Source organism: Pteropus vampyrus, unplaced genomic scaffold, assembly GCF_000151845.1.
Source record: "Pteropus vampyrus isolate Shadow unplaced genomic scaffold, Pvam_2.0 Scaffold106, whole genome shotgun sequence".
In the NCBI taxonomy this organism is placed as follows: Eukaryota; Metazoa; Chordata; class Mammalia; order Chiroptera; family Pteropodidae; genus Pteropus; species Pteropus vampyrus.
This window is the reverse complement of record NW_011888887.1, coordinates 2,440,261-2,454,227: the sequence shown is the minus strand read 5'-3', so window position 1 is coordinate 2,454,227 and position 13,967 is coordinate 2,440,261. Positions and strand designations below refer to the sequence as shown.

General features: G+C 35.3%; 1 protein-coding gene across 1 annotated transcript in view; it reads left to right on the top strand.

The window, feature by feature from the left end:
• Positions 1-13,967, top strand: part of FBXL17 (F-box and leucine rich repeat protein 17) — a gene marked incomplete at its 5' end in the record, with an annotated part of 449,450 nt that overhangs the window by 148,592 nt on the left and 286,891 nt on the right. The window contains one exon of the mRNA XM_011365181.2: positions 8,140-8,270. Coding sequence (XP_011363483.1) covers positions 8,140-8,270 — 131 coding nt within the window. The remainder of the gene's footprint in view (positions 1-8,139; positions 8,271-13,967) is intronic.

Genomic DNA, 13,967 nt, shown 5'->3' with positions numbered 1-13,967 from the left:
TTTTATATATTAAATTTAGAACTGTAAATGCCATCTACCTACTGAAGGTTCCCAAATTTATTTGCCATCTCTCATTGGATATCTAACAGGCATCTCAGTCGTAGCATATGCAAAAACAAATTCTCTTTTTCTACCTGACCCCAAACCATTTTAGTTAATTGCAACAGTATCTTCCAGTTTCTCAAACTCAAAATCTTGGGAATCATTTTTGATTCTTCTTTTTTTTTTTTTCATGCCCCTTAACCTATTTGTCCAAAAATTCTATCGATCGTAATTTCAAATATATCGAAGATCTCTTCACTTCACACCACCTCCAGCTGCTCTCTCTGTGGTACAAGTACTGATATTGCTTGACTGGATTAATTCAATACAGCCTCTTTTGCTTTTACCCTTGCTCCTGTTTTAAACTCACACAGAAGCTAGAATGACCATTTAAAAAGGTAAGTTAGATCATGTCGTACCCCTGCTTAAAATCTCCAGTGGCTCTCCAGATTCCTCAGAGCAAAAGCTAAAAACCTTACTTAGTAAGGAGTCAGAGAATCTGGCTCCTTACTGATCTTCCAAAAAGCTAGGCCAGTTCCCATCTCAGGGCCTTTGCACTAACTCTTGTCCTAGACATCAGTATGGTTTTGCTTGCTCACTCACTTTCTTCAAATCTTTGCTCCCATCTTCTCAATGGGATCATCCTTGACTGCTGATTTAAATTTATACCCTATCTACCTTCCCTCCATTCTTTTCCATTTGCCTTGTCTTGCTTTATTTTTTCTCTATACTACTTAATACCATTTAACATACTATATAATTTGCTTACTTATTGTTCCCTCTGACTTCTTCCAAGTAGAATTATAAGCAACCCTATGGACAGAGATTGTTGTCTGTTTTATATACTGCTGTATTTTTAGCAGCTACATGTTTTCTGGTACATAATAGGTGGCCAATACATAGTTATTGCCTAGATGAATAATATCATCTGCATTCTTTTTTGAGTGATTGCAGAGGCTTATTTTTACAAATTATTTTCACACTTGAAGTAACGATATAAATATCAGTCGCTCTGCACTAGGGAAGTGTTTCCTGGTCCAGGCTGTGAGCAACTGGGTATCATTTTCAGAAATAGTTATGGCTGACCTTACCCCAAACCAATTAAACCAGATTCTCTAAGGATGGGACCTGGTCATTAGTATTTTTTTTTTAAGTTCCCCATATGATCCCAATGTGTTAGCCAAGATTAGAGCCAAGTGTTTAGGAAACATTTAAATAAGTGTGAATGAATAAATGAAAGTGCACTACAACTACGGCACCACACAACCCAGATTTGGGCCAGTTCAAGCTTTAAGATTAGATGTCAAATGTTTGTAATGAGAGACTGGTTCTGAGCAACACAGCCCAAGGGCTGATGGGGGAAGAGGTAGGGAAGGGGAATGGGAGGTGAAGGAGATAGAGAAGATGAAGAGAGGCCCGCCCCCCAAGTAGTTGTGGCAGGAAGAGAAAGTTGCTGCCATGATCTTTTGGCAGCTGTTGCCAATTCCTGTCTAAAGGACATAGGTATATTGAGGATTTTTGCCTAGTTAATAACGTGTTAAGGCAAGTATACTATATTTCTAAGACTCACTAATTTTTCTTCTCTCTAAAGTCATCAGGAAGTGAGATCAGTTTTAAAACAATGAACGCAGCTTTCTGAGCACAGTGAGAACAACTTCTCAAAACTTAGGGAAAGAGATTTGAGCTAGCTTAACAGATGTCAGAGCTGAGGTTCAGGCCTACTTGATGGGCAGAAGGGATGCCTATTGTTCTCTCCCTTGTCCAACCAAGTTCTTCTCTAAATGTAGGTATCAGACCCTGTCAAGACGTGGAAGCCTTCCTATGCTCAGGGACAGAAATTCCCTCTCTGCCCCTTTCCTTTCCATTCCAGCAATCTTAGTTTCTTTACTTTTTTTCTTCTTCTGATTTTACCATGCAAGACCCCTGCTATAACCCCTTTCTTTTCTCTTGTGTCTCCCTCCCTGTCCTTAATAGGAGGCTTTCCCAGTTTTCTTATAAATGCCTTTCTCTAACCTTTCTGTGTCTCTTTGCCTTTGGTCTCTCCTGTGATCTCCATCTTGGCAGCCTGACAGGTGATTGGCAGATGAGTGTGTGGTGCTGATCTACAGCCCCAGTAACCCTGTCATCAGCAGGGCAGCCTGTCTTAACCCTTGACTTTGATCCCTGAAGATTACAACTGATTGCTCTAAAACTCAGTCCCAATAAAGCCAACATCTGCTGGGCTGGCAAGGAGTAATTTAGGTACTAGTTGACATTTGAACATATTTAACTATACAGAAGTGTTTAGTCTTTTCAAAAATTATCACTTCCAACTGGCTTCATATAAATTATTCTTGTTAGCCTGAAACAGCAGAACATCCCTGCCTGCTGTTTTTGCCAAGGTGCTGTGAGCCCTTTATGTTGCTTCATCCACTGTAGTCAACCTGTGCAATTGAGGATTTTGTTTCATCTTCTGCTTTTCCAGAGTCTTAAAAAAATTTGGAAGCCATTTAAGGCCTTTTTGTAATCCTCTAAGCTTGTGTTTCCCAGGTAACATTTTAGTGTCTCATTTTATACTTAAGTACATATATGACCATACTAGTCATTGACTAATTTTAGTCTTTAACCTGAATTGGTTATAAGTAATATTTTTCCCAATAAAAGCAGTAATAAACTGAAAGTTGATTATCTACAGTCTGCATTTTGACTTGAGTTTCTTTTAAAGTACCTTACTAAATGTATAAAAATTGGAGTGAAGCATTTAGAAGATCTTTGAATGGCTTCGCTTATTCAAATCCTCTGTGATTTGTATAACCGAAGACTACTAGTGAATTTATAAAGAAAGTAAGTTTAATTAAAATGTCAGCTTCCTAAATGTAATTATTTGTTTCAGACTGTGAAGGGTTATTTTAGGTAGTTTTTTTAATGAAACACTGGAGGGCACTGTTATGAAATTTCCATAGAGAAGGAATAAATGTGACAAATTTGACAGAGCTGTTTGTGGAGTTTTGAATAAAAATGTCACATACCATAGAGGTGAGCTCGGTATGTGTCTTGTAATGATGCTGGTTACCGGGAATGAGCCTCTTGGAACTGCCTTTGGATGCCGTCATATTTCAAGCTGAACAGGTTAAAATGGTCATAGGGAAGGCCACATGAGCAGAGTCAGTGACTGTCATGAAAAAATGAGCCTTCATTGAATCCAAGAGTAAAACGGTCTTCAAGATCTCAAAAGAATGCTGGCATGTGAGAGCCGAAGTAAATCTGTTTCCTCATGTATGAGTCTTTTCTCTATTGGAAGAGTAAGAGCTGTTCCATTTATGGATAAGAAGTACAGGGCAGCATCAGCCACAAGTGGCCCAGCACTGAGAAATGGGCCTGGATGCAGGATTTCTAAAAGCTTGAGTCAGTCAACTAGAAATACAATTTTAACACACGTAGATAGTTACTGGAATGATTACTTCTGCAGTTCTAGAAGATAACTTTAAATTTTCCCAAGTTTGTAAAATAGTTTAGATTTGCTAACATTTCTCTCCCCATTATCTGCACTTTAATAAGTTATTCAAACCTCTTTGGTCCTCAGTTATCACAATGTGAGGAGACTGAATTGGCACAAACAACTTTAAATTTTCTCTATGCAACTTTATTGTATCTTCTTACTATGTCCTGGTTGATGAAGTGATTTTTTTTGTTGTTGTTTTTGTTGTGGTAAAATGTACATAGCATAAAGCTTACCTTTTTAATCATTTTAAAGTGTATAATTCATTGGTATTAAGTACATTCACACTGCTGGGATAAAGAGATGTTTTATAGTGAAGGAAGTTAAGAGATATGTAAGAATTCACTTAGAAATTTTGTGTCAGAAGTTGCACTAGATTCCCAAATATGTATGTATAGGAGATAATTTATGTGATTAGATAAAATTTTTATGATTTTGTGTCTTCCTAGCAACTATAATAAAGGATAATTAGGAAAATACGGTGAAGTTATATGTGTATTGTATGTGGCTATATTTAACAGTTCACACATGTATATGGTTATACATAGCAGAATTCATCCTTAACATCATAGGTTTAATAGGCATGCCTCAAAGGATTTTCAAGCAGCCTTTTTCATGTATTTCTGATTTTGCTACGGTACAGACATGTGGCTGCTGTCAGGACATGAGCCCAGAAGGCCACCTGCACCTGCAACTCAAAGAGGCTGTTTGGTTCTTTACATGTTCCCAGAACAGTATGTCTTCAATAGCGAAACTTTTTGGGTGTTGGGATCAAAAATAAAGAAAGCCGACTGTAAAAGTAATGTGTTTTAAGAAAATGGTGATTTTTATATAGAAAATAGATTTTTGTGTAGAAAATAGAAATATAGGACATATTACCGAGGAGACCATTAATAATACAAACATGAAATTTAACGGTGTCTGTGATCTTTGACGTGCAGGTTCATCTTTGCTTAGTCAAGAATAAGAAAACTTGACCAGTGAAAACAGTTTAGCCACTTCTTTAGCCTGAATGCAAAATCTTGTGAAAAATAAAAGTTTAGTGAGTGTAAAAAGACAGTTACCTTGTGGTATTAAGATATGCATAGGAAACATGTGACTGTTCACAAAATATGGATTGAATAAAAAGCCAGGCACCATGCAGACATTTCATGAAGCATTTTCATTAAATTCATCTTGCCATGAGTGAGGATTGGTTTGAGAAATTTAGCAAGTCCCCCTAACCCCTCTGACAAAGCTATAATCAGGGTCTCAATTGAGATTGCATTATTTTCCAGAGCTTAGAACCTCTTATAAGTTTGTGTGGTTTTTGAAGAATTCAGTTCTTTATAGTTATAGTACTGAGGTCCCCATTTTCTTGCTGGCCATCAGCCAGGGACTGCTCTCAGCTCCTAGAAGCTTCTCGCAGATCCTTGTCATGTGGTCTTCTCACAGGGTCTCTCGTAGTTTCTCTCATATCATGGCCAGTTACTTCTTTAAGATCAGCAGGAGAATCTCTCTGACCTTTAGACCCTTTGTAAAGGCTGAACCGATTAGGTCAGGCCCATCCAGGATACTGTCTCTTTCATGTCATCTGATCAGGGATGTTAATTATGTTGCAAAATCCCTTCACCTTTGCCTTATAAGGAGGCTATTCCATTATATTCAGAGGTCCTGCCCACATGAAAGGGGCAAAGGTTATACTAGGGCATGGGTCATGGAGGTCTGCATGCCACATCTGTTAATTTTCTCACTGAGTTTTTCAGGGTCAGGAGATAGGGCCAAGATCCTCTTTGCTCTCAATAGTTGCTTCCAGACCATTACTCTTCTACTTCTCATTAAAAATAATGACAACAACAAATATAATTAGCAAAACACTGAAACTTTGAGACTTGTGACATATGTTGTTACCATTGTCTTTCCCATTTTACTGCCATCTTCTTCTATACTCTTGGTGTCTCCTGCTCCTTTATAAAAGATGTTGGCATGTGGCTTATACCCTTCCACTTTGCTGGAAGCCCAGCCATCACCCTGGATGACTTTACCTCCTGTGCCTACTGCATGGAGATATGTCAGGAGTTGGGAGGGAAGAAAACATAGCAAGGAGCTTGTGTATCAGCTTTGTGATTCTTTAAGTGAATTTTAGTGATGTCAGAAAGACTGTAGAAACTTATTTTGCTACTTATTTTGTATTTTATATAGTTCTTTCTTTTTTTTGTTTCTTTAGATACTTCCAAATTTTTTTATTGTTGTTTTGTTTAATGCCAGCCTACCTCATTCAAGGTGAGAGGTAAAGGATGGGGGTCGGGGCTGTGTTTGGGGCAGAACATTAGAGCCCGAGTGGCTCACCTCTGGGCCCTGGGTATGATGTTGGCTGTAATTATTAGAGGGGCGAAGAAACCCTGGAGGAAGGGGAAACAGGCAGTTGGCCGAGGTTCTAATTGGTCAGCTGTCTGGAGCTACTGAGATGGCCTAAGCAGTCTGTTTTATTTTAACAAAGGTGAGTTCATTGCCTTACAGTGTGCTTTGGTTGCCGCGTACCAACTGTGTTCTGAAGTTGGTAAATCCCTTAGACCATGGTAACTTGAGTAGGAACTTTGTCAGAATCCATGTTGTCTGTCCTGGTCCTGCCTCTATTCTGGAGTGTTGTTCTGAATTCCTGCTGGACCTGGTAGGCTGATTGCAGAAAGGTTTTCCTAAATCTCTTTGTGAATGCTCAGAATTCAGCCCTCAGTGTATGGAAGCTTGCTGTCTCAGTTACAAAGAATTTACCTACTATCGTGGACCATTTCATATTTCATCTCTCTTAACTCTTCTGTTTCTCTCCATGGTTCTGCAACATGCATCGGAGTGGTGACTCTGCATGAACGCTGTGTCGCTTCTCCCTTTGTGAGGTAGAAAAAGGGCTTTGAGGGCTGCCTGGTAGACTCATTCTCTAGAACTGCTCTGTCTAACACTGTAGCCACTAGCCATGTGCAAATATAAAAATTAAATGTAAACAAAATTAAATAAGAAAAATTCAGGCCCTTACTCTGGTCACATTTCAAGTGCTCAGTAGCTACCTGTGACCAGCGGTTACTATATTGGGCAGCAGAGATGTAAAACATCTCTAAAATCGCAGAAGGTTCTTTGGGATAGTATTAGAGTGTTTCTTTCCCTGTTTCTACAGCAGCAGAGATTCTACTGTCTTGTCTTTTGGGGTTGAAGCTCAACTGATTCTTGAGTGCGACTTGGCTGTCTCATGCTCTGAGGCATTTGGCAGCTTGGTTGCACCTGCAACTCAGCTTTCTACAGGAATAAGCTGCTACCTCTACCGAAGGATTTGAGGGTGGCTAGAGAAGACGAGCCAGCCCTGGGAAAGCTCCCTTATGGTGCTGGAAATGCCATGTACTGATTTTTATTGCTCCTGTAACAAATTGCCACACACTTAGCCCCTTAAAACATACATTTGTTATCTCACGGTTTATAAGTCAGAAATCAGACATAGACCAGGCCAAAATCAAGGTGTTGGTTGGCTTGTGTTCCTTTCTAGAAGCTCAACGAGAGAATCTTTTTCTTGCTCTTTTAGATTTTTGACAGAATTCATTTTCTCAAGTTGTAGGTCTGAAGTCCCAATTCCTTACTGGTTGCTAGCTCAGGGCTGCTCTCAGCTTCTAGAGGCTGCTCACATTCCTTGACTCCTGGCCCTCTTCCTCTATACGCAAAGTCAGTAAAGGCAGACTGAATCCCTTCAACAATTCAAATATCTCGTGAAACTTCTTTCATTACGTCTCTCTGGCTTTAGCTGGAAAAGGTTCTCTGCTTATAAGGGCTCGTGTGATTAGATTGGATCCTGATGGTTCAGGATAATCTGTCTCCCCATCTCAAAATTCATAATGTTAGTCATATCTGCAAAGTCTCTTTTTCCATATAAGGTAACGTATTATAGACATCTTTGGGAGAGAGGTTATTGGGCCTACCACATTGCCTCCAGATTAATCCTTTGCATGTTATTAAACAAAAATAGCTTATTTGAAATGTAGCTTATTTGAAGAGGATAATTAAGATCCTATCATCTCTGTGTAAACAATATTAATTTTCTTTGGAGACTAAATATCAGGGGAAGCAGGAAACATTAGGAGAAAAGTAGAGAAGGTGAAGACTTGGAGATGGTAACTGGAGAAAATCTTTACTTCTTAAATGACATGTTACATTGCTTTCCACATGGCGAAACACATAACTTATAATAATATTTGGAGTACAGTGATAAAATATCACCAAGATATCTCTGAATTAACCACTTACTATTATTTCATTTTAAAAAAATTATGAAGGTAAATATCTGAAATCGAACAGTGTTAAAGAGAATAATCCTATCAAATTGTGGGTACTTAATGCAATATATTTAACAGCTTCCCCACATATTAGATTAGTAACTTTTATTTTTATTATACCTCAATAAAATCTATTTGATTTTAATATTTGTTACTATTTATATATTCACCGTAGACTTCTGTCCTTATGTCTAATTTATATGTAAAATATTGTATATACAGTTAATTGTACAGTAATTCTCTACTTTGTAATAAACCATATTTATAATTTTTGAGAATGAATGTAGTATTTACATTTCTCATCTTTCATTTTATTTATCTCATTAGCTAAGAAACCTTTCCAGCTTGGACCTACGTCATATCACTGAACTGGATAATGAAACTGTGATGGAAATTGTCAAGAGGTGCAAAAATCTGAGCTCTCTCAATCTTTGTCTGAACTGGATCATAAATGACAGGTAACGATTGTAACATCTTAAAAACATGTTTCCGGAAGAAAACCTGTGTTCTGTGTACCAAATACTAATTTTGATTATAAGAAGGCATATCGACTTTAAGGAAAATTTAATGTAGCCATGTCTTTCCAAGTAGATCGGTTTAAATTTTGAAAACTTTCTAGATGCATGCTTTTAATCCACCCACTGCTTATATTTGCAACAAGGTTTTTGTTTGTTTGTTTGTTTGTTTGTTTGTATATTTTTGTGCTAAGATTCAAATGTTTACCTAACCAATTATAACAATAGCAGTCTGTTGAATTTTTCTTTGTCACCCATCCACGATTTATTGCTTATTTGTCACTTTAACATTTTTACAACTTTTATGGTTGATTTCACTGTTCACTTACTAAGGAAAATGATTCTGAGAAAATATTTCCAACATTATGCATTCAGATCCTTTCTCAAGGATGATATTTTGTTCTCCATATATGTATAATTTGTTTTGAAAATGCGTCATGTGATGGAGAATTTAATATATAAAAATGTGTGAAATTGTTAGTTTTTTCTTACAATGATAAACTCATACATCTTTGAAATGTTGCATGAAGAAAAAAAAAGAGGCAAGAACCCTTGAATGCGAGCTTTTTAATAATGAAAATAACTGCAGAGTAGTACTACTGAACTATATCTGATTAGTTTAGGGAGGTTCTTAAATACAGGCATGAGACGAGATTTTTGCCCAACATCTCTTGAAGAATAAAGTTTTTTCAAGATAATCCATCAAAAATATTTTGCTTTCAGAATAGAAAGTACTATTTCAGCTAATATTAGACCCTGTTTAGATTTAAATATTTTTCCACAAATAACAGCAATGACTTAATTCAGTTTGTCTGATAATGCTTTAAAGTCAAGACACTTTCCCTTTCCACCTTTAATTTTCTTTTATACTTCAAAAATAAAATCACATGGGCTCCATTTTCCTCAGTTATGATAAATTCTGCTGACATTTTCTTAAATTATCCTGCATTACTTTTTAATTTATGTAATAGCCTTTGACTTGGCTCTTTTTAGTAAAATTTTTCTTGAAAAATATGCTAGTCTAGAATGGGGACATGGTGATCATCCACTGTATGAAGTACATCGAAATCTAAAGAAAATTGATAAAATTTTTAAAAATAAAATTCTCTAATATCAATTATATAGTCAATTATATGACAACTTAAAATAATCTTTTAAGTGTTTTCCATAACAATTCATAAAATAAAGTACATAAAAAACATCCTGTGGTTTTAGATATTTAACATTAGCTTAATATTGAGATAAACTTTTTAGTAATGCATCGAAATAAAAGGAGAAAACTGTTTATGCAACAAAATGATCATGAAAATGATTGCTTTTTATTCTACAACACTTTTTCATGTACTGGCTTTGTAGAACAGTGAGTACTTGAAGACTAAAGATACAGTTCATATATGACTGTAATGGTTACCTCCTAAGTAAACTTTTTGCTTAAGTTTGTACTATTTAAACAAAGATGTTGAGGGGTTTTGAATCTACTAACTCTTCAAGTGCTATTTTAGCTATAACTGGATATTTAAAAATGAAAAAGTGGGCAGCCCTCACTTTGCCTTTTCTCTCTTTTGGTAGACTCTCCTGCAACCTCTTGCTATTTCAATCAGTTTTTTCCTACTTAACTATAATGGTTATTTGGTATTTGATCCTAAATATATGTACTGTAGAGATTTATTTGCAAGGAATGAAAGTGTATTTTTATGTTTTAATGGAAAAGTTTGGATTAATTGAGAAAACATGCATTTTAATGAGGTTGAGCAATAGAGTTTTAAAGATCAGACTCTCAAGTTTTAATTATACTACTTGCACTTATCCTGTGTACTGTAATAGAAGTTTCAAACATTAAAACCCACTTTACAGTATCATCTAAATTACTCATCTCATTGTTCTTGCCATACTCTATCACTAAGCTAAGTAATATTTGTAATTATATTGGTATAAATCTAGGACTTCCCATCAGACTTAATTATAATTTTAGCACTTAGCCCAGATGGGTTAGTAACCTTTCTTATAGAGGGCACTGGAATGCACTAATGTATTTAGCCTATCAATTAGCATCTGTTTTACATTTGTTCATTATTATTATCTCCTGGTAAATCTGGAAGCATTTATTAACCCTCTACTAAAATACTTGGTACTGTGTCTCAGACTGTGGGGCACTGAGTCCCTGCTGCTCTCATAGGTTGCTCTCTAGGTGACATAAGACTTAATGAATGAGATAATAGTGAGCCACGTAAGGATAATGGGGAGGAAAGTAACCTTTATTACCTAGGTAATTGATAGGCACTTTACACGTGTTCTCATTTAATTCTTTCAACATCTTTTGTTCAGCAGAAGGTCATGCTATTCCTATTAAATTTAGACCATTTGTTTGACTTTCTTTGGCTTTTCCGATGAATGTATTTTTCTATTATTACTGCAGTAAAAACTGAGTGGGGACAAACAAGGAAAAAAATGGCTAATGAGTCAATTTTTTGTTTCATAACTAGGATTCACACACAATTGACATTTCTATGTAAAATTTTTAGTTTTCTTTTTTAAACTAATCTCATTATTTTCTTTTGTAATTAAAGTATCATAGAGCCTTTAGATAATATTTTATACATAGTATATGTAAAAAGGATCTATATTTAATGCTGCTAGCTTTAATAATAGGATTCCTCACATACAGATAAACTCTGATACTCTTCTCAGATCTTAGATATCAGATTCATCCTGGATTTTTAAAGTTTTTATCTGTAAACTTTTTTTGAAGTTCAAAAATTTTAAATATGTAGTTATTGAACATCTTTACTGTTAGCATTTCGTGGTTCTCGAATTGATCTGTGTAACTAAGACATGCTGTTCTTTATCTTTGTTTCTCTAAAAGCACATTTGTGTTTAGAGAGTTAAACAGCATTATATTTTCTTGTATTCAGAAGGATGGTCCAGTAGTCATTTGACATTTACCATTGCTTTTGAATACAAATAAAATTCAAGTGGTTTATGAAAAGAAGACACTATTTTTATCAGTCATTTAAATTAAACATCTTGTTGTTAGTCTCTTCCATTCTCTCTGACTCTAAGTTTATTGAAATGTTTATTTGTATTTGATATAAATCTTTTGTTATTTCACATCCAGTTTGGTCTTTATTGTTTTTGTATGTTTGGTATACAGTCCAAAAGCAGCATGCTCTGGGTGTAAAAACTGATATGTAAAATATCGAATGGTTCTTAGCATCTTTATAATGATATGCGTATGATGGCCTTTTTGTTCTTTTTTGCCAAGAAGAATTAAGTGAAATCTAATTGATTTTAATAGAGCTTTACAAAAGATATTTTAAATATCTAAATAGGCTGTCAAAGAGGGAATTAATCTCCCTATTCTCAATTTATAACATTAGTCCTGAAAATAAATTTCAATCACATGATCTATACACCCATTATCAAATATATGATTCTTTCATTGACAGTTGACTATGCTTGCTCATGAATTAGGATAACAGTAGAGAATAATAATATAAGAGAAATGTAAGATTCTCTAGCATCCATCAACTAAAGTCACACAACATAAGAAAAACCAGGCTTGTTAAAGTAAATTGTGTTGTCAACTAGTTGAACTTGCCTAGCTAGAGATTTATTCTTTAAATTTGCAGTTAAAAAATGTTAAATTTGCGTGACACTCTTTAAGGAGTTAATTTGCTCTGCAGATCTTACATTTATGTAAAGAAGGCTAGTGCATCAATGAACAGTCTAACATTTGGAGAATTTTTAATCTTAGACTGCTGTGACCAGTTTCTTTCAAGGATAAAATAACATTTATAGTATGTTGCTATTTCACTTTATATGTACTGATGTTTAGAATACTAACTATAGATATTTTCTCTTCAAATAAAACTTTTGCATAAGACTATTTGAGGTTGCAAATCGGTGGGCCACAGCTGAGTCCAGTCCACAAAGCTGTTTTGTTTGTCCTATATAATATTTTAAAAATCAAGTTAGTTGCCAGCACTTTAAAATTTAAGGTAGTTCACATCAAAATTCTGAATTTGGGCCTTCTTTTGGAAAAGTTGCAGATCTAGCAACATTGGACACACATTTTCTTGTGTGAACAATCTTTCCAGGATGAGGAATGAGCTGTTCTCTTTGGCCATTCTCAATTTTTCCACTATTCCCACCAAGCACGATCTATTCATTTATATTATCTGCCTGTCTTCACTCAGTCTACAAATTGAGTTCTCCTTTATTAACATCCAGATTTTTAGATATTTCTTATTTTAAATCAAATAGTTTTTTTAATTGAGTGTGATAAAAATATATTAACAGATAATGTAAAATTAGTCTACTTAAATTATTTCTTCATTATTTCTGGCATCAGAATATTGGTCGACAGGTGGAAATTACAGAGGGAAACAGAATTTGGCTTAAAAATAAATTAAAACCTTCATTTTCATCAACTGCCTTCTAAAATGGAGAATTCACTCCTACTTAGTGTTCAAACAAGAGTGTTATGTTTCCTGCATTATAAAGGAAGTTGAATTAGTTTACTAAACTCCCTCTGAAGTCAAGCCTGTGATTTAAATGAATTTATTTGCATTGCTTAGAATTTGATTCGTGATTCCTTTGCTTATAATATTAAGAGCAAATCTTAATACTATTTTTTCTTTTTGTGTGTGTATAGCCCTTTTTAGTTTTTTTAGGAATACTCAGGTCGAATTTGTAGAATGACAGATTACTTCACCACTCCTTTCAGGGAGACTGACAGCACCCTGGCTCATGTAAAACTCAATGAGGCATTCTATAAAGATTTTTCTAACTCCCTTGATCTTCTCTGGATGTTTATTCTGTTTCTTCTTTCAAATTTCCGTTGATTCAATAAAAAACGATGACATTTAGAAATAAAGTTCAGAGAGGATTTGAGCAGGTGTTGGCGATATAAAATATTTGCTGAGTACCCATTGTGTTTTATTTCCAAGAATTGTTTTTGAACATATGCTGTATATTGTATTTATAAGTGTTTGAGGACTGGGTGGATAATCTATCATCTTCCTGTGAATGTCATGTCACAGTGGGCTTAGAATTTTATTTCATTTCAATCCCCTAATATTACTTAATTCTCCTAGAGACTGAGGTTTAAAGATTACCCAAGGGGGATAAATCTATCCATTAAATCTAGTAAGCATAGTTGAATTTGAGTTTGAGAATATTTTGTTTTCTATTAAAGTTAAGTGGTCTGGGGGAGAGGAACGCTTTTCACCTTGGAGTATTGAGTGTGAAGTTTGAACAATTTTCTCCTATAAAAGCCCGAAAACTTGGAAATAAAGAGGCAGCAAAAATAATGCTGACTATTGAAGCCTCTCTGTGGTGTTATTTATAGCAGCACTGTCCTGCCTGTGTAGATTCTGGAGCAGTCTGTCGCATACTTTTGGTGCCTAATAGTGTGGCTGGGCTGGTTAGGCGGAACTTTACCGAAACCTAATCTACTACATAGTTTTGTGTACTATGATATTTAAGTTTTTACAAAAAGAATGAGAAATATATTTTACTGAGTTCTGCCAGAGTCGTAGGGACAGAACGGAGTCTTTCTCGTCTAGTGACTGTTTGAGGTTGGCATATTTTCTGAAACTCGCTTTTATATTCACAATTATTTGTAAGGCCACCTCTAGA